The sequence below is a fragment of the Pristis pectinata genome, chromosome 2 (genome assembly GCF_009764475.1).
Source record: "Pristis pectinata isolate sPriPec2 chromosome 2, sPriPec2.1.pri, whole genome shotgun sequence".
Classification (NCBI taxonomy): domain Eukaryota; kingdom Metazoa; phylum Chordata; class Chondrichthyes; order Rhinopristiformes; family Pristidae; genus Pristis; species Pristis pectinata.
In genome coordinates, this window is record NC_067406.1 from 10,365,566 (window position 1) to 10,385,117 (window position 19,552).

The 19,552-nt window shown below is 43.9% G+C and overlaps 1 protein-coding gene across 1 annotated transcript in view; it reads right to left on the reverse strand.

Moving 5' to 3' along the window:
- LOC127567528 (sperm flagellar protein 1-like) overlaps positions 1 to 19,552 on the reverse strand; it is a 79,241-nt gene extending 59,689 nt beyond the window's left edge. Inside the window, exons 1-2 of the mRNA XM_052010539.1 lie at positions 19,383 to 19,552; positions 10,086 to 10,197 (exon numbers count right to left, since the gene is read on the reverse strand). Of these exons, the coding sequence (XP_051866499.1) occupies positions 10,086 to 10,197; positions 19,383 to 19,479 (209 nt within the window). The 5' untranslated portion in view covers positions 19,480 to 19,552. The remainder of the gene's footprint in view (positions 1 to 10,085; positions 10,198 to 19,382) is intronic.

Genomic DNA, 19,552 nt, shown 5'->3' on the forward strand with positions numbered 1-19,552 from the left:
GGCATGGCCTGAAGGGCCAATAACCTCTATCTAGATCAGGCAGTGTCTATGGAAAGAGAAACAGATGTAACGTTTCAGGTCAAGGACCTTCATTGCTACCCACTCCAACTCTGAATGATCTGCCTATGCCCTCTTGCACTGTATAATTGGTATTGGTTTATTATTGTCACTTGTACTGAGGTACAGTGAAAAGCTTGTCTTACAAACTGATCATACAGGTCAATTCATTACACAGTGCAGTTACATTGAGTTAGAACAACATGCATTGACGTAGTACAGGTAAAAACAATAACAGTGTACTCTGTAAAGTGTCACAGCTACAGAGAAAGTGCAGTGCAATAAGGTGCAAGGTCACAACATAATGAGGCCTAACATAAGCTTAAGGAACAATACCTCATTTTCATCTGGGTGCATTGCAGCCTTCCTGATTGGTAGAGTCATCAAGAGATACAGCACAGAAACAGGCCCTTTGGCCCACCTATCTAGCACCCATTTACACTAATCCTACACTCATCCCATTTTACTCTTTTGAGCTTCACATGATCCTACCATTCAAATGCACATTAGAGGCAATTTACAATTTGCACACTTTTGGGTTGTGGGACAAAACTGGAACAGCTGAAGAAACCCACACAGTCACAAAGAAGACATAAGAAAACACGGTAGTGTAGTGGTTAGCGTAATGCTTTACAGTGCTAGCGACCTGGGTTCAATTCCCGCCACTGCCTGTAAGGAGTTTGTACGTTCTCCCCGTGTCTGCGTGGGTTTCCTCCAGGTGCTCCGGTTTCCTCCCACATTCCAAAGACGTACAGGTTAGGAAGTTGTGGGCATGCTATGTTGGCGCTGGAAGTGTGGCGACACTTGCAGGCTATCCCCAGAACACTCTCCACAAAAAGATATGTTTCACTGTGTGACTAATAAAGATATCTTATCTTAGAAAGACTGCAGATGCTGGAACAATAACAGTACAGAGTAAAGTGTCACAGCTACAGAGAAAGTGCAGTGCAATAAGGTGCAAGGTCACAACAAGGTAGATTGTGAGGTCAGAGTCCATCTCATCGTATAAGGGAACCATTGAACAGTCTTATCATAGTGGGGTAGAAGCTGTCCTTAAGCCTGCTGGTAAGTGCCCTCAGGATGGGAATGGGGAGGAGAATTAAAGTGGCTGGGAGATCCAGACGGCCACGGCAGATGGAGTGAAGGTGCTCAGTCAAGTGGTTGCCCAGTTTACATCAGGTCTCACCGATGTAGAGGAGGCCACAACGGGAGCACCGGATGCAATAAGTAACTCCAGGAAACATGCATGTGAAAGACTTCCTCACCTAGAAGGGCTGTTTCGGGCCCTGGATGGTGGTGAGGAGGTGTAGGGACACATGTTACATCTCTTGTGGTTACAGTGGGGAGGGAGGGGACCAGGGAATCATAGGGTGAGTGTTCCCTGCAGAAAATGGAAAGGGGAGGGAAAGATGTAGTTAGTGGTGATGGCCTGTTGTAGCTGGCGGAAGTTGTGAAGGATGATAGGCTGGTGGGGTGATAGGTGAAGACCAGGGGATCTCTATTTCTGTTCTGTCTGGGGAGGGGAATAGGGTAATGGCAGGACATGGAGGAGGTGCGAGTGAGGGCACTATCAATAACAGTGGGAGTGTTTATTTGTGTTTACTTCAAGATGTTTTGGAAAGATGACACCTGATCTGTTGATAAGACATGACATATGCAAGTCAAGGCCTATGGGTTTGTTTCATTTTAATTGTTAATAGAATGTTGATTGATTTACTGCAGGTTTTCTTGGAAAAATATCTTATTGTAAGCAAAATAGAATGAATGCAGATAAAATATGGCCAAGATAAATCTCTCCTACTGAACAGATGCAAACATAAAATGATGATATACATTGATGAAGCAGTATTCTTAACTGCTCAGATATAGAGTACATGTTGACTTCACTGTTAATTTAAAAGGTATTTACAACATGATAAAAGCTTTATGTCTACAATAAGAATATCACTGGTTTCTCAAATTTCTCCCAATTTTTCCTTTCAATTGGTTGAATCAATGGGCATTTTCTGCATTTCTCCCTAATAAGCATGTCATACTGAAATTGTTTGAAAGCCCAATCATGCAGCACCTAAAGGGAATTTCCCCATTGTGCCCAATCATCATCCCTTAATAGGCTGCCAAATTAAATGTTAATCAATAAATCCTCATTAATACTGAAACAAAACAGCCCAAACACAAGTGTACTTCACTCACTATGTGATGTGTAAAAGTAAAAAAGGTTAATGAGGCTATTAACATTTATGTTGTTAAAATAATTTATCATCACTAATGAGGTTATTCTGTTAAATACATTTGTTGGGGGTTAATAAAATCGCTTAATTTTATTTCTCTAAAGTGTGTCTCTCTGTCGTGAGTTCTCAGTTTACTCTCCAGTATGTCTGAGACAGTAAAACACAAGGTCATTGAACGAACATGGGCAGAATGTGCTGGCAACTTCATCAATTCCTAACAACTCTGGTATGTAGAAGGCAGCTTAAAAACTATAAAAATGTTCAAATATATAAGCCTATTTAAAATGCTTCTGAAGTGGCTTGTAATGCAACAGAAATGTAAAGATTGTGAAAGCAAATAAGACATAAAATTGCATAGAGGTTGAGAGGTAAAGCAAGATGATCAATTAAGTGAAAAATGATGCTAACTGCAAAGAATGTGCTGAAACCCAATTATACTTAAACTCACAGAATGTGAAAGTCAGGCCACCAATGTAGACGGTGGTGTCATTTGAAGCCAACAGATAACCTGGGACAGGACAAGTATAGTAAATCCACCATGATAATAAAGTCTGTTACTTGAAAATGTAGGGTAAGGATATGATGAAGGGATAGAGACCACAAAGGGTATGTTGAAACATTCAAACCGTGTCACTGAGGCTAGGAAACAGAATTCTAGACAATTAGGTACAAGGTGGATTAAGGTGGATAAATTCCCAGGCATGATAGGATATACCGCAGGTTATTGAGAGAGGTGAGAGAACATAGAACAGTACAGTACAGAATAGGCCCTTTGGCCCACAATGTTGTACCGACATAGCTAATCCCTCCTATGTACAGAATGTCCATATCCCTTTACTTTCCTCTCATTCATGTGCCCATCCAAGCCCCTCTTAAAAGGCCCCAATGAATTTGCCTCCTCCACCCTATCAGGTAACACATTCCAGGCATTCACCACTCAGTAAAAAACTTACCTCTCACGTCTGTTCTGAACCTACCCCTCTCACCTTAAATGCATGACCTCTGGTATTGGATTGCTCAATAATGGGAAAAAGATATTGCTTGTCCACCCTATCTATGTCCCTCATAATTTTATACACTTCCAATAGCCTGTCCTGGTCCAACCACATAGACACCACAGCCAAGAAAGCTCACCAGCACTGCTACTTCCTCAGGAGGCTAAATAAATTTGGCATGTCCCCAACTCACCAACTTTTATTGAAAGCATCCTATCTGGATGCATCATGGCTTGGTATGGCAACTGTTCTGCCTTGGGACTGCAAGAAACTGCAGAGAGTTGTGGACACAGCCCAGCACATCACGGAAACCAGCCTCCCCTCCATGTCTATACCCCTCGCTGCCTTGGTGAAGCAGCGAACATAATCAAAGACCCCACCCACCCGGGTCATTCTCTCTTCTCTCCCCTCCCATCAGGCAGAAGATGCAGGACCCTGAGGGTACATACCACCAGGCTCAAGGACAGCTTCTATACCACGGTGGTAAGACTACTGAGCGGTTCCCTTATACGATGAGATGGATTCTTGACCTCACAATCTACCTTGTTTGGAATGATCTGTCTGGATGGCATTCAAAACAAAGTTTTTCACTGTATCTCGGTATGTGACAATAATAAACCGATTGCCAATTACTAATGACCAAATATTGATGGTTAACTAAAACAGCACACTGTTTATTAAAAATTACTGGAAATAAAAGATGCAAAAGGCCCAGAGGAAGGAAAATTTCATCACTGGTTGTTTAAAAGACTCAAGGACAGCTTCTATCCCGCTGTTATAAGATTATTGAACGGTTCCCTTGTACGATAAGATGGACTCTTGATTTCACAATCTACCTTGTTTGACCTTGCACATTATTGTCTACCTGCAATGCACTTCCTTGTAGCCATGACACTTTACTCTGTATTCTGTTATTGTTTTTACCCTGTACTACCTCAATGCACTGTGTAATGAATTGATTTGTACGAAGGGTATGCAAGACAAGTTTTTCACTGTACCTCAGTACAAGTGACAATAATAAACCAATACCAATACTAACTTGATTGAGTTTTTTGACGAGGTGACAGAGGTGATTACTGAATGTAGAAGTGTGGATGTTGTGTATGTGGATTTTCATAAGGCATTTGATAAAGTCCCTCATTGTAGGCTGCTCCAGAAGATTAAGATGCATGGGATCCACGGTGACTTGACGTTTGGATTTAGAACTGGTTTGACTGGTTTGCCCATAAAAGACAGAGGGTCTATGGGACTTATTCTGGTTGGAGGTCCGTGTCCAGTGGTGTTCTGCAGTGATCCATACTGGGACCTTTGCCGTTTGTCATATATATAAATGACCTGATTGAAAATGTAGATGGGTGGATTAGCAAATTTGCAGATGATACAAAGATTGGTGGCGTTGTGGATAGTGTAGAAGATTGCCAAGGGATATAAATCAGTTGCAGATATGACAGAGAAATAGCAGGTGGAGTTTAATCCAGCCAAGTGTCAGGTGTTGAATTTTGGGAGATCAAATGTAAAGGGACAGTACACTTTAACGGGAAGACCATAAACAGTGTTACTGTATGGAGGGATCTTAGGGTACAAGTCCGTAGCTCCCTATAAATGGCTGCACAGGGTGATAAGATGATAAAAAAAAGGTATATGGCCTTCTTGCCTTTATTAGTCGAGGCATTGAGTTCAAGAGTCAGGAAGTTACGTTGCAGCTTATTAAAAGTCTGGTTAGGTTGCATCTGGAGTATTGCATTCAGTTCTGGTCGCCTCATTAATAGGAAGGATATGGAGGCCTTGGAGAGGATGCAGAAGAGGTTCACCAGGATGCTGCCTGGATTAGAGGGAATGTGCTATGAGGGGGGTTGTTTTCTTTGGAGCGGTGGAGGCTGCCCCCGCCGGAAAAGTGGCGACACTTGCGGGCTGCTCCCAGCACATTTCTTAATAACACAAAAAGATGCATTTCACTGTGTGTTTCGATGTACATGTAACTAATAAATAAATATCTGGATATATATATATCTGAAGGGAGACCTGATAGAAGTTTATAAAATTATGAGAGGCATAGATGAGTAGACAGCTGGTATCTTTTCCCCAGGGTCGAAATGCCTAATACCAGAGGGCATGCATTTAAGGTGAGAGGCGGTAAATTCAAAGGAGATGTGCAGGGTAAGTTCTTTTTACACTGAGAGTGGTGGGTGCCTGGAATGTGCTGCCAGGGGTGGTAGTGGAGGCAAGTACAATAGAGGCCTTTAAGAGGCTCTTAGATAGACATATGAATATGCAGAGAATGAAGGGATATGGACAATGAGTAGGCAGAAGGGATTAGTTTAATTAGGCATTTAATTACTAGTTTGAGTAGTTCAGTACAAAGACATGGGATGAAAGGTCTGTTCCTGTGCTGAACTGTTCTATGTATAATTGTAGGGGTTGCTCAGTCTAGAGGTAAACAAACAATAAATTGGCAAATGTTAGTGTTCATTTGAGAGATTTTCAACAGTAAGAGAGCTCTACTGTGTAGCTGTGATAATGATTTCCAGCTCTCTGCTCTAACATTGTTAATTCATTCAAGAATCCTCACTATATGAATGTACGAACAAGAGGCAGGCCAATCTGTCCTCACAACAAGGGACAGGTCTTGGCTTATCTACCAGACCAATATGCACTTGTATAGTGTCTTTAGTGTACTATGAAGTTGTTTTATTGAATAGAAATTAATACCATGCCACAAAAGGGCAACACTATGGTGCAGCAGTTAGTGCTGCTGCCACACAGCTCCAGTGACCATATTCAAATATGACCAAGGGAGCTGTCTCTGTGGAGTTTGATGTGAATGTTCTGAGAGCCAGAATAGATTTGATGGGCAGAATAGCCCTTTTCTGTGTCATATGAAAATATGACAAATATGGAGCAATTAGGGCAGGTGATCAAAGGTTTGCTAAAACAGGTAGGAATTGAGGAAGAAAGACACATGAAAGCACAGAGGTTTAAGAAGCAAATTCTGGGGCTTAGGGCCTAATTGCTATTAATGTCAAATAAATGGGCAGACTATTATTTAAATGGGGAGAAAATTCAAAATTCAGAGATGCAAAGGGACTTGGGAGTCCTCGTGCAGGATACCCTAAAAGTTAACCTCCAGGTTGAGTCGGTGGTGAAGAAGGCGAGTGCAATGTTGGCATTCATTTCTAGAGGAATATAAGAGCAGGGATGTGATGTTGAGGCTCTATAAGGCATTGGTAAGACCTCACTTGGAGTACCGTGTGCAGTTTTGGGCTCCTTATTTAAGAAAGCATGTGCTGACATTGGAGAGGGTTCAGAGAGGATTCACTAGAATGATTCCAGGAATGAGAGGAACGTTTGATGGCTCTTGGGCTGTACTCCTTGGAGTTCAGAAGAATGAGGGGGGACCTTCTAAAAACATTTCGAATGTTAAAAGGCCTGGACAGAGTAGATGTGGCAATGTTGTTTCCCATGGCAGGGGAGTCTAGTACAAGAGGGCACGACTTCAGGATTGAAGGGCGCCCATTCAGAACAGAGAAGCGGAGAAATTTCTTTAGCCAGAGAGTGGTGAATCTGTGGAATTTGTTGCCACGGGCGGCTGTGGAGGCAAAGTCATTGGGTGTATTCAAGGCAGAGATTGATAGGTATCTGAGTAGCCAGGGCATCAAAGGCGGGGGAGTGGGGCTAAATGGGAGAATGGATCAGCTCATGATAGAATGGTGAGGCAGACGATGGCCTGAATGGCCGACTTCTGCTCCTTTGTCCTATGGTCCTATGGTCAATGGTGCAGGCCTTAAAAGAAATAGAACCAACAATCTGCTGGAGGGACTCAGTTTCAGGTTGAGACCCTGCACCAGGACAATTCCTTTTCCCCTACAGATGCTGCTCAAATCGCTGAGTTCCTCCAATTGTTTGTTGCTCCAGATTCCAGCATCTGTGGTCTCTTGTGTCTCCAAAATAAACACCAAAAATGCTTCGTGCTTCTTATCATGCCCTCATCTCAATGCTACTGTCAGGCAGGAAGTACAGAAGCCTGAAATCCCGCACCACCAGGTTCAGGAACAGATACTTCTCTTCAACCACAAGGTTCTTGAACTGACATACACAACCCTAACCCTACCTCAGCAATGGAACACACTGGACCACCTCTTGCACTACCATAGACTTGTCTCCAATTGTGTCTTTTGTTTTGCATTGAGGTCTTGTTTTTTTTTGTTGCTTTGCACTGCCTTGTGCAATTTATGTATAATTTATACTCTGTGTGTTGTCTGTACCTACATGCCTGTGATGCTGCTGCAAGCAAGTTTTTCATTGTACCTGTATCTGTATCTCACCATACTTGTGCACATGAAAATAAATTCGACTTGGCTTGGCACACAGTTATAATGGCTGAGTTACTGGAATAGCAGCAGGAATTCTGGACCTTTGATCCATTCATGAACTCAAATCAAAGTCAAAGTTGAGTTTATTGTCACATGACAAGTGCAATGAAAAATTTACTTGCAGCAGCATCACAGGCACATGGCATCAGATAAGCAGCAGTCACAAGAAAAACATAAATTAACCATAAATTATACACAACTCTTACAAGAAAGAACACAATTAGAACAAAAAAAAACAAGGTCCATTTTAGTGCGAAGTGATCAAAGTGGTCCCACCTTCTGCATGAAAAAGTTGACGCTTAGGTCCTTTTTAAATCTTTCCCCTCTCACCCTAAATCTATGCCCCCTAGTTTTGGACTCCCCTACCCTGGGGAAAAGACTGTTACCATCCACCTTATCTATGCCCCTCACAATTTTATAAACTTCTATAAGATCACCCTTCATTCTCCTGCATTCCAAGGAATAAAAAGCTAGCCTGGCCAACCTCTCCCTCTAACTCAGCCCCTCTAGTCCTGGCAACAGCCTCATAAATCTTTTCTGCACTCTTTCCAGTTTAATCACGTCTTTCCTATAAGAGGGTGACCAGAACTGTCAACAGTACTCCAAGTGCGGCCTCACCAACAACTTGTACAACTTGAACATAATGTCCCAACTCCTCTACTCAGTACCCTGACTGATGAAGGTCAGAGTGCTAAACGCCTTTTCCCCCACCCTGTCTACCTGTGACACCGCTTTCAATGAACTATGCGTTTGTACTCCGAGGTCCCTCTGTTCCACAACACTTCTCAGTGCCCTGCCGTTCACTGTGTACATCTTACCCTGGTGCCTGACAGAATTCTTGGTGCACTGTTGCTATTCTATGTCTAGCCCCAGGAAGGGCTACAGTTTTCTGAATTCCCAGATTCTCTTCATGAACTGCAATCCCCTACTCTCTATTTTCTTAAGGTCCGCAGAACAGATTGTACAAGGTAAAGAGGATAAGGAATTTGTTAAAATAAGTAGGCAAAGTAAGTACTAGTTCAACTCAGATAAAATAAAACATCAATAGAAGAATAAGAAAATGGTGTGGGAATAAGCTATGTACTCCTTTGAATCAGCCCTGCCATTCAATACAGATGGCTGATCATTAATTTCAATCCCAATTACCTCCTTTGATTTCCCAGGATGGGTCCCTTTTTTAGAATGGAAAATAGCAGCATTGCAGACAGTCCAAAGGAGATTCACCAGGCTAGTTCCTGGGATGAGTGAGTTGTCCTACCAAGAGAGGCTAGACAGTTTGGGTCTGTAATCCCCTGAGTTTAGAAGAATGAGAGGTGACCTTATTCAAACATATAAGATCATAAGGGAACTTGGCACAGTAGCTGTTGACAGTCACAACCGAGGAACCGAGCTACAAAATAAGGGGCCAGTCATTTAAAACTGAGCTGTGCAGAAATTTCTTCTCTCAGAAGGTAGTAAATCTCTGGACTCCCCTGCTGCCAAGAGTGGTGGAGGCCAGATCATTATTTTTGAACTCCTGCAGGCTTGATGGTTATGACATTCTTGTAACAAGGTTTAGTAAAGAAGTGAACAAAATTAACACAGCAATGATTAAGAGACAGTATATGCATGCAAGTCAGGACAGTATGTGGCTTTGAGAGGAACTTGAAAGTCATTAAGGACTGCAGCAGTTCAAGAAAGCAACTCGCCACCATCTTCTCAAGGCAATTAGGGATAGGCAATTCAATTCTGGCACAGATTCCTCGAATGAATTTTTTAAAAATGGGGTTATGATAAGAAACTGCAGAGAGTAGTGGTCTCTGCCCAATACATCACGGGCACATCCCTCCCCACCATCGATAGTATCTACAGGAGGCGCTGCATCAAGAAGGCAACATCCACCATCAAAGATCCCCACCATCCGGGCCATGCCATCTTCTCACAGCTACCATCGGGCAGGGGGTACAGAAGCCTGAAGTCCCACACCACCAGATTCAAGAACAGCTACTTCCCTTCAACCACTCTGGTCTTGAACCAACCAGCAAAACCCTAATCATGCCAGTTTAGCAACACCATGACCATTTTGGTCACTTTGCACTTAAATAGACATTTTTTGTTCTAATTGTGTTGTAAAAATTTTGTATAATTTATGTTAACTTTATGTTTTTCTTGTGAATGCTGCTTATCTGATGTTATGTACCTGTGATGCTGCTGCAACTAAGTTTTTCATTGCACCTGTGCACACATGTACTTGTGCATATGACAATAAGCTCCACTTTGACTTAACTCACCTATCGATAAAATAAATCAAGACTGTAAACTCAGCAAGGTTTAATGAGACATGGAGGTGGGGTTGAAAAGGGGATAAAATAACACATACCAACTGCTCTATTAAACTATTCCCACTGGAGGCACTATATCTTGTGCATTACTTGGTGGCATTAACATGTTACCTGTTCAGATGAGCCCAGTTGCTTAACTTCTGCTGTGTTGAGCTGGCTGGAGTATAGTTGTGCATTTCAACCATCTTAGGAAAATGAAATTTCACCACTTCAGCAATTAAGACTGGAATCAAAGCAAAAAGAATTTCAGGATGAAGATAGAAAAATACCTCCACGGTGCTAACAAATTCCTATCACCAGCACAAAACCCACTTGTTCCTCTAGATACACAACACAGAAGACATACTGAAATTATAATTTTATTTCCTGCCCTCCCAAAGTCTTTCATTCATAAACCAGGCTGCGCTTTCATAGATATGGTGATCCATCTGCTGTTTTGTCCAATTATTCACTTGCAAATTTCTATAGATGTACGGTGCAGAGCATTCTGACTGGTTGCATCACAGCCTGGTATGGAGGCTCCAATGCACAGGATCCCAAGAGGCTGCAGAGGGTTGTAGACTCAGTCAGCTCCATCGTGGGCACAACCCTCCCAACCTTCGAGGACATCTTCAAGAGGTGGTGCCTCAAGAAGGCAGCATCCATCATTTTTTAAGACCTTCACCATCCAGGACATGCCTCTTTTCATTACTACAATTGGGGAGGAGGTACAGGAGCCTGAAGCCCCACACTCAATGTTTTCAGAACAGCTTCTTCCCCTCCACAGTCAGATTTCTGAACGGTCCATGAACACTACTTCATTATTCCTTTCTTTGCACTATTTACTTATTTTGTAATTTATAGTAATTTTATGTCTTTGCACTGTACTGCTGCCGCAAAACAACAAATCTCACAACATATATTTCAGTGATAATAAACCTGCTTCTGTTTCTGATTCATTAGTGTTAGCATGGATTGAAGTTTAGTTATCGCATTGAAGACAGTTGGCATAAACAGGTATTTGTCAAGCTGGAAGGGTATAACTCTTGGAGTTCACAGAGGATTAGTTCTTGGCCCTAAATTATTCCTGGTTTATATTACTGATCTGGAGGCTATCCAAGTTTGTGAAAGACACAAAAACAGTTGGGAGGGCATGTTGTGATGAGAATAGATAGGTTGAGTGATTGGGTAAAAACCTGTCAAATGGAGTTTCACGTGGGAAACGCTGACATCATGTGCTTTGTTAAGGGGAATCTAAAGGCAGACTATTATCTAAATGGAGAGAGATTGTAGATGAGCGAAGTACAAGAGATCTAGGTGTGCAAGAATCGCAAAAGGTTCATAGGGAGGTGCAGCAAGTGGTTTGAAGGGCAAATGGAATATTGGCTGTTATTGCAAGTGGGTTTGAGTTTAGAAATAGGGAAGTACTGTTACAACTGTACAGGTTACTGGTGAGACCACACATGGCGTAAATTGCACAGTTTGGTCCCCTTATTTAAAAAAGGATACACTGGCATTGGAGACAATCCAAAAAAGATTCCATAGAACCATACAGCACAAAACAGGCCCTTCGGCCCACCAAATTCACTGGGCTAATTTCTGGGATGAGAGGTTGTCCTATGAGCACAGCTAAAAGAAATGAGATCTATATTCCTTAATGTTTAGAAGAATGAGGGGTGATTTTATATAGGATCCTGAGGGAACCAGACAGGGTAGATGTAAAGACGGTTGATGGAAATATGGGGAGAATAAAATGAGTTAGGGTAGGATTAGTGTAACAAAAAGATGGGTGCTTGATGGTCCGTGTGGACCCGGTGGGGTGTGCTGTATCTCTCTAGGACTGAGAATTTTGAACGAGGGGTACAGTTACAAGATTATGGGGTGGTTATTTAAAACTGAAATGTGTAGGATCTACTTCTCACAGAGGGTGGTGAATCTCTGGAATTCTCTGCCCTGGAGGATTATGGAAGCCAGATCACTGGGGGTAACTGAAAGGAAGTAGATATATTTTTTGAAAGATCACGGGGAATTGAGAGTAATGGGAAATTGGAATAGGAGATGAGGCCTTGGGCAGATCAGCATGAACACATTGAAGGCCAGGGTAGGCCTGAGGGGCTACATGGCGTTCTCCTGCTCCTATTTTCATGTGTCCTTATGTTCCTAGGAGCAAAGAAGGTTGATGGGAGATTTTATCGAGGTGTGCAATATAAATAGAGTGAAGATGTTTTCATCAACAGATTGTTCAAGAACATAGAACACAGAAAATGGAACAGTACAGCACAGTATGGGCCCTTCGGCCCAAGATGTTGTGCCGACCTAAATAAACCTACCCCACGTTCAATCTAACCCTTCCGTCCTACACAGCCCATAACCCTACATTTTTTAACTCCATTTAAGAGTCTTTTAAATGTTGGTATTGTATCAGCCTCTACCATAACCCCTGGCAGTGCATTCCAGGTACCCACCACTCTCCGTGTAAAAACAAACCTACCATCTACGGGGTGCACTGTAGCAACTCATCAAGCACCTTCTAAACCCATGACCTTTATCAGCCAGAAGGACAAGGGCAGCAAAAGCATGGGAACACCACCACCTAGAAGTTGCCCTCCGAGCCACACACCACTCTGACTTGGAAATATATCGCCGTTCCTTCACCGTCACTGGGTCAAAATCCTATAACTCCCTTCCTAACAGCACTTTTGGGTGTACCCACAACTCAAGTACTGAGGTGGTTCAAGAAGAACACAGATTTAAAAGTGGAGAGAAGGCACAGTGGGATATAATGTTGTTTTATTGTACAGAGTAATTATGATCTGGAATTCACTACCGATAAGGCTGGAGGACAAGTCAGTTTGGAGTTTCAAAAGAACATTGGATGAGGACTTAAGTTGCAGGCTGTGGGCAACTTGTGGGCGGATAGGATGGTATGGATGAATGACAATCAGCCAGTATGGACATGGTGTTCCAAATGGCTTCCTTCTATGGAGTAATAGTACACGAATGTAAGAAATTCTTATTTCACCTGAACTCACCCATAATGTATAATTAAAGCATCTCATGTTATCCGTACGATCTTTAAACCTTGACACAACATCCAACAGTGACAGCTATGACAGCAATTGTACTACTGTCAGAATGTAGACTTCATATGTCACATAAGGTACATGTACAATGGGCTGAATGCCCTGTTCTCAGCTGTATCATTTTGTGATTCAATGCGACACACAAATCTGATTCTTTTCATTCATTCACGGGATGTGAGCTTCGCAGGTTGAGCCAGCATTTAAACGCCTATCCTGAGCTGCCCTTGAGAAGGTGGTGGTGAGCTGCCTTCTTGAACCGCTGCAGTCCTTGAGGTGTGGGTACACCCAAGAGTGCTGTTAGGGAGGGAGTTACAGGATTTTGACCCAGTGACGGTGAAGTAACGGCGATATATTTCCAAGTCAGAGTGGTGTGTGGTTTGGAGGGCAACTTCTAGGTGATGGTGTTCCCATCCTTCTGGCTGATCAAGACCATGGGTTTAGAAGGTGCTCAGTGAGTTGCTGCACCAAGATGGAAGAAACTGCTGCTATTGTGCATTGGTGGTAGAGTGAGTGAAAGGTTGTGGAGGGGGTGCTTATTAAATGGGCCTCGATGTCCTGATGGTGTTGAGCATCTTGAGTGTTGTTGAAGTTGCACTCATCCAGGCAAGTGGAGAGTGTTCCATCACACTCCTGGCTTGAGCCTTGTAGATGGTGGACAGGGTTTGGGGAGTCAGGAGGCGAGTTACTCGCCTCAGGGTTCCTAACCTGTGACTTGATCTTGTAGTCACATTTGTATAAGGCTACTCCAGTTCAATTTCTGGTCAATGGTAATACCCAGGGTATTGATAGTGGGGGATTCAGTGATGATAATGTCATTGAATGTCAGGGGATGATAGCTGTATTTTCTCTTGGATATCATCATTGCTTGGCATGTGTGGTCTGAATATTACTTACCACCTATCAGCCCAGGTCTTTTGAAGGAAGGAAGGTCATTGACGAAGCAGTTGAGGATGGTTGGCCCTAGGACTTCCTTCTGCCTTATTTTAATATCCAGGATAAAATAGTCCCATCTACCACTCTGAACATTCATTAGCTCCACACTGGTACACAATGGCTGTACTGTGTATCATCTGTAAAATGCATGCAGTTACTCATCCAGACTATACTGAAAGCACCTCCAAATTCCTCTATCACCAAGGTGGACAAGGGCAACAGATACATTGGAATAACACTATCAATAGGTTCTCTCCAGGTCAAATACCAACCTGATTTGGAAATACCATGCTGGTCTTTCATCATTGCTGAGACTAAATCTTAGTTACAATCTTCCACCCAAAGCTTTCTATGATTGTTCACACACTTTCACACTGTTTTGCACAGTTGGAGCAACAGGATCACAGAACCATCCCACACAAAAGATCTTTTAGCCCATCATTCTTGCGCTGGCACTTAGAAAGAACTCTAATCATTCCTTTTCTCTTTCCCACAGCCCTGCAAGCTTTTTACTTTCAAGTGTGCATCCAGGGAAAATTTGAAAGCCATCACTGAATCTTCTTCCATAACCTATTCAACCAATGAATTCTAGATGTTATGACTGAGAAATTTCTTTGTACATTTTCAAAAAAAAGAGATGAGGTACAGTTCAAAATTGGCTTAACTCACAATACAACAATAATATGCCCACTTCTAGGCTTCTCAGAGCTCATCAGGAAATTTGACAGCTAACTTTTTGACAGCACTTTTATTTCTGCTAATACCTTTTTCTCCTGGCCCAAAACTGCTCCAAATGATAAATTAATCTCAATCCTGATTTTCACCCTCACTGATATGAAACTGACCATTGTTTAACCCTTGAAACCAAACTACTGAAAGGGCTAACACTCAAGTTGTATTCTTTGTCCTCAGTGAAATCCATCATCTCAGATGCAGCCTCATTCTGGTTTGTCCATGAAGGACAAAATCAATCGTAGCTTCCCATCCTCAGGAATCATTTGAGGAAGTTTTTACCAATTTTCGCCACATCGCTGTTCACTGCACCCAAACCCTTTTTACAAAAAAAGACCTCATCCACCTTTCCTTCAGCTCATAGGAGCAGGCAGATCTTGTACAAACTTTTGCCTACACCACAGGCTTCCATGAGTGCAGACATTCAGAGGCAGCAGTCATGTAGTATTTTTCCTTACAGAGACTGCCCTAGCAATCTTCGGCTAGGAGCACCTAGCTGTTCACCTGAACTGAATTGAACTGGTTTACTAATGACCTGGTGGTCTCCATTACACTCCTGCACAAAGGACATTCCTCCTCTTCCAGCATGATTATCCTCAACACTAGTGCCCCACAAGACTGCGTCCTCAGCCATCTACTCTACTCCTTATATACTCATGACTATGTGGCCAGATTCTGCCCCAACTCCATCTACAAGTTTGCAGATGATACTACCGTAGTAGGCCATATCTCAAATAATGATGTCGGGGTACAAGAAGGAGATAGAGAGCTTAGTGGAATGGTGTCATGACAACAACCTTTCCCTCAATGTCAGCAAAACAAAAGAGTTGCTCATTAACTTCAGGAAAGGGAGGCGGTGTACATGCACCTGTCTACATCAATGGTGCTGAGGTCGAGAGGGTTGAGAGCTTCAAGTTCCTGGGAGTGAACATCACCAACAGCCTGTCCTGGTCAAATCACGTAGATGCCATGGCCAAGAAAGCTCACCAGCGCCTCTACTTCCTCAGGAGGCTAAAGAAATTTGGTTTGTCCCCTTTGACTCTCACCAACTTTTACCAATGCACCATAGAAAGCATCCTATCTGGATGTACCACGGCTTGGTATGGCAACTGCTCTGCCCAGGACAGCAAGAAGCTGCAGAGAGTTGTGGACACAGCCCAGTGCATCACAGACACCAGCCTCCCGTCCTTGGACTCTGTCTTTACTTCTCGTTGTCTTGGTGAAGCAGCCAGCATAATCAAAGACCCCACCCACCCGGGACATTCTCTCTCCTCTCCTCTTCCATCACGTAGAAGATACAGGACCCTGAGGGCACGTACCACCAGACTTAAGGACAGCTTCTACCCCACTGTGATAAGACTATTGAACGGTTCCCTTATACAATGAGATGGACTATGACCTCACGATCTACCTTGTTGTGACCTTGCACCTTATTGCACTGCACTTTCTCTGTAGCTGTGACACTTTACTCTGTACTGTTACTGTTTTTACCTGTACTACGTCAATGTACTCTGTACTAACTCAACGTAACTGCACTGTGTAATGAATTGACCTGTACGATCAGTTTGTAAGACATGTTTTTCTATGTACCTCGGTACAAGTGACTATAATAAACCAATACCAATACCAATCTGCAGAATTTTTTGTGTCTCCATTTTTGGTTGCTATTTTGTTTTCCTTTTCCATTCATTTGTATGGTCTGGCCTGCAAGTCTAGGTCAGACTGCACATGGGTACAGCTCTCCCCCCACTATCAAGGCCATCTACAAGAGGCAACGTCTCAGGTTGGCAGCATCCATCATCATGAGCCCCCACCAGCCGGGCCGTGCCCTCTTCTTGATGCTGTCATCAGACAGGAGGTGCAGGAGCCTGAAGACCCACACTTCAAGGTTCAACAACAGGTTCTTCCCCACTGCCATTAGGTTCTGGAACGGACCTGAAAAACCTTAACACTACTTCAGGCTATATCTCTCTCTCAATCTTGCCCTCGTGTCGTACGTTTATTTTGTTGTTTACTTTGTACATGAGTAAGTTACGTGTAATCTGTTAATTTAAATTTATATTAACTTATGTTTGTCCTCGTCTTGTAATGTACTGTTCTACCACATGTATGTATACTGTACCTATGACAACAATAAACTTGAATTTGAACTTTTGCAACAAATTGCACCGACAAAGGAGAATAATAGTCATATAGTTTGATCTAATCTTATATCATATAAACTTTATGGCACTTATGTAAGCCTCTCAATTCAAGCTACAGCCTGAGAAACAGATGGGTTATAGTGAGGAGTGCAGTCAAGTCAGCTGGGGTTTGTGTATTTAGAGAGCTACCCTTAACAATACTGTCATGTCAGTCCAAGTTTTTCCCTCAGAAGTTTTTAAAATATTGATGTGAATGAGCTTGTTTCAACAAAGGTGAATAAAATTTCAAAGTTATTCTGTCACTTAAAGTGTGCTCCTATTATCAATGGTATATTTCAATAGAACCATTCTTTCGCATCCAAAATACTGAAGTGGGGTAACCCATTGTCACCATTGAAATTATATCTCATCACCAATAACACAAACATTGTGAAAACAGCCTGGAGAAAAAAGGACATAGAACACAGAACAGTACAGCACAGGAACAGGCCCTTCGGCCCACTATGTTTGTGCTGACCGTGATACAACATTAAACTAATCCCTTCTGCTTGCACATGATCCCTATTCCTCCATTCCCTGTCTATTCATGTGCCTGTCTAAATGCCTCATCAATGTTGTTGTTGTATCTGCTTCCACCAGTTCCCCTGGCAGCGTGCCCCAGGCAACCTTTCTCTGTGTAAAAAACTTTCCAGGTAAATCCCCTTCAAACTTTCTTCCTCGCACCTTAAACCTATGCCGTCTGGTATTTGACATTACCACCCTGGGAAAAAGACTCTATCTACCCTGTCCATGCCTCTCATCATTTTATATACTTCTATCAGGTTGCCCCTTTGCCTCTGTCACTCCAAGTTTTATAGAGCTGCAACATGACTTGCCAACTTTCATACTCAATACTCCAACTGATGAAGGCAGGTATGTCGTACACCTTCTTTACCGCCCTATCTACTTGTGTTGCTGCTTTCAGGGACCTATGAACAGGCACTCCAAGATGGAGACACAAGAGACTGCAGATGCTAGAAATCTGGAGAAACACACAAAGGACTGGAGGAACTCAGTGGTAACCCAAAACATCAACTCTACATTTCCCTCCATAGATGCTGCCTGACCCACTGAGTTCCTCCAGTCCTTTGTGTGTTGCACCCCAAGATCCTTCTGTATATCAATGCACCTAAGGGTCCTGCCATTTACTGTATTCATTCCCCTTACACTTGACTTCCCAAAGTGCAACATGTCACACTTGTCTGGATTAAATTCCATATGCAACTTCCTCGCCCATACCTCGAATTGATCTATATCTACAATTCCAACAAAGTGGTGGTGGGGGGGGAAAGCTGAAATATTTTTAGAGAACACCAAGAGGGGTGGGAATATGTAAAAACCATCATAGATTAAAGGGAAACCTGTGGTTGTGAGGAAATGCAGGGAAGTTGGGGTAGGAGGTATGGGGGAGAATGCAGGAGCCTGGGCCAGGACCTTGGTCAGGGGTCGAGGAGCCTGGGTCAGGGGCATAGAATATTTGTGAGGATGCAGGAGCTGGATTAAGAGGCAGAGAGTCTGATGGGTGGTGGAGGGGGCGGGTGTGGGAACCGGGATCAGCAGTTGAAGTATATGGATCAAGGGGCAGAGGGAGTGTGTGTGTGTGTGTGTGTGTGGGGGGGGGGGGGGGGGGGCACTGGTGGTTGTAGGAGCCTGGTTAAGGGATCGAGGGGTCTAGATCAAGGGGCAGAGGGTATGTGAGTGTGTTTTGGGATGAAGGGATGTGGGGGAAGATAGTATAGGATAGAGTGTGCAGAAGCCTGGACCAGACCTTGGTCAGGAGTAAAGGATCATGGGCCAGGGGGCATAGGGTACAGGGGGGTATAGGGACAGGTCAAGTGGCAGATGGTATGTGGGGATGCAAAAGCTGGGTCACGGCAAAGGGTGTGTGGGGCTGCGGGAGCCTGGGTCAGGGGTCAAGGATCCTGGGTCAGAGGGGAGAGGATATGTGGGGGTGTGGGAGCCGAATCAAGGGACAAAGGTTATGTGAGGTGCCAGTGCCTGGGTTAGGGCTCCAGGAGCCAGGTCAAGGAGCAGAAGGTGTTTTGGGGTGCAGGAACTTGAGTCAGGGTTCGCGATCAAGGGACAGAGGGTGTGGGGTCCTAATTCAAGGGTTGAGGAGCAGGGTTCAGAGGGTGTTTGGGGTGCAGGAACCTGGGTCAGGGGTCCAGGTCAAGGGGGACAGGTGTTTTGGGGTGCAGGATCCTGGGTCAGGGGTCGAGGTCAAGGGGGACAGAGGTGTTTTGGGGTGCAGGAGCCTGGATCAGGGGTCGAAGTCAAAGGGGGACAGGTGTTTTGGGGTTCAGGATCCTGGGTCAGGGGTCGAGGTCAAGGGGGACAGGTGTTTTGGGGTGCAGGAGCCTGGATCAGGGGTCGAAGTCAAAGGGGGACAGAGGTGTTTTGGGGTTCAGGAGCCTGGGTCAGGGGTTGAGGTCAAGGGGGGAAGCAGAGGTGTTTTGGGGTGGAGGAGCCTGGGTCAGGGGTCGAGGGAGCCGGTTCACCTCCGTCGCTGAAGTCCCGGGCGAGGTTGCGCTTGGCCCTGGACAGCTGCAGGGTGTCCACCCACGAGTACAGCTCCTGCAGGCTCTCCTCGTCCATCCCCGACCGCCCGCAGCCCCCTCTCCCCCTCCGAGCCTCGCCGCTGCCGCGCCGGCGGGAAGGGACGCCGCCA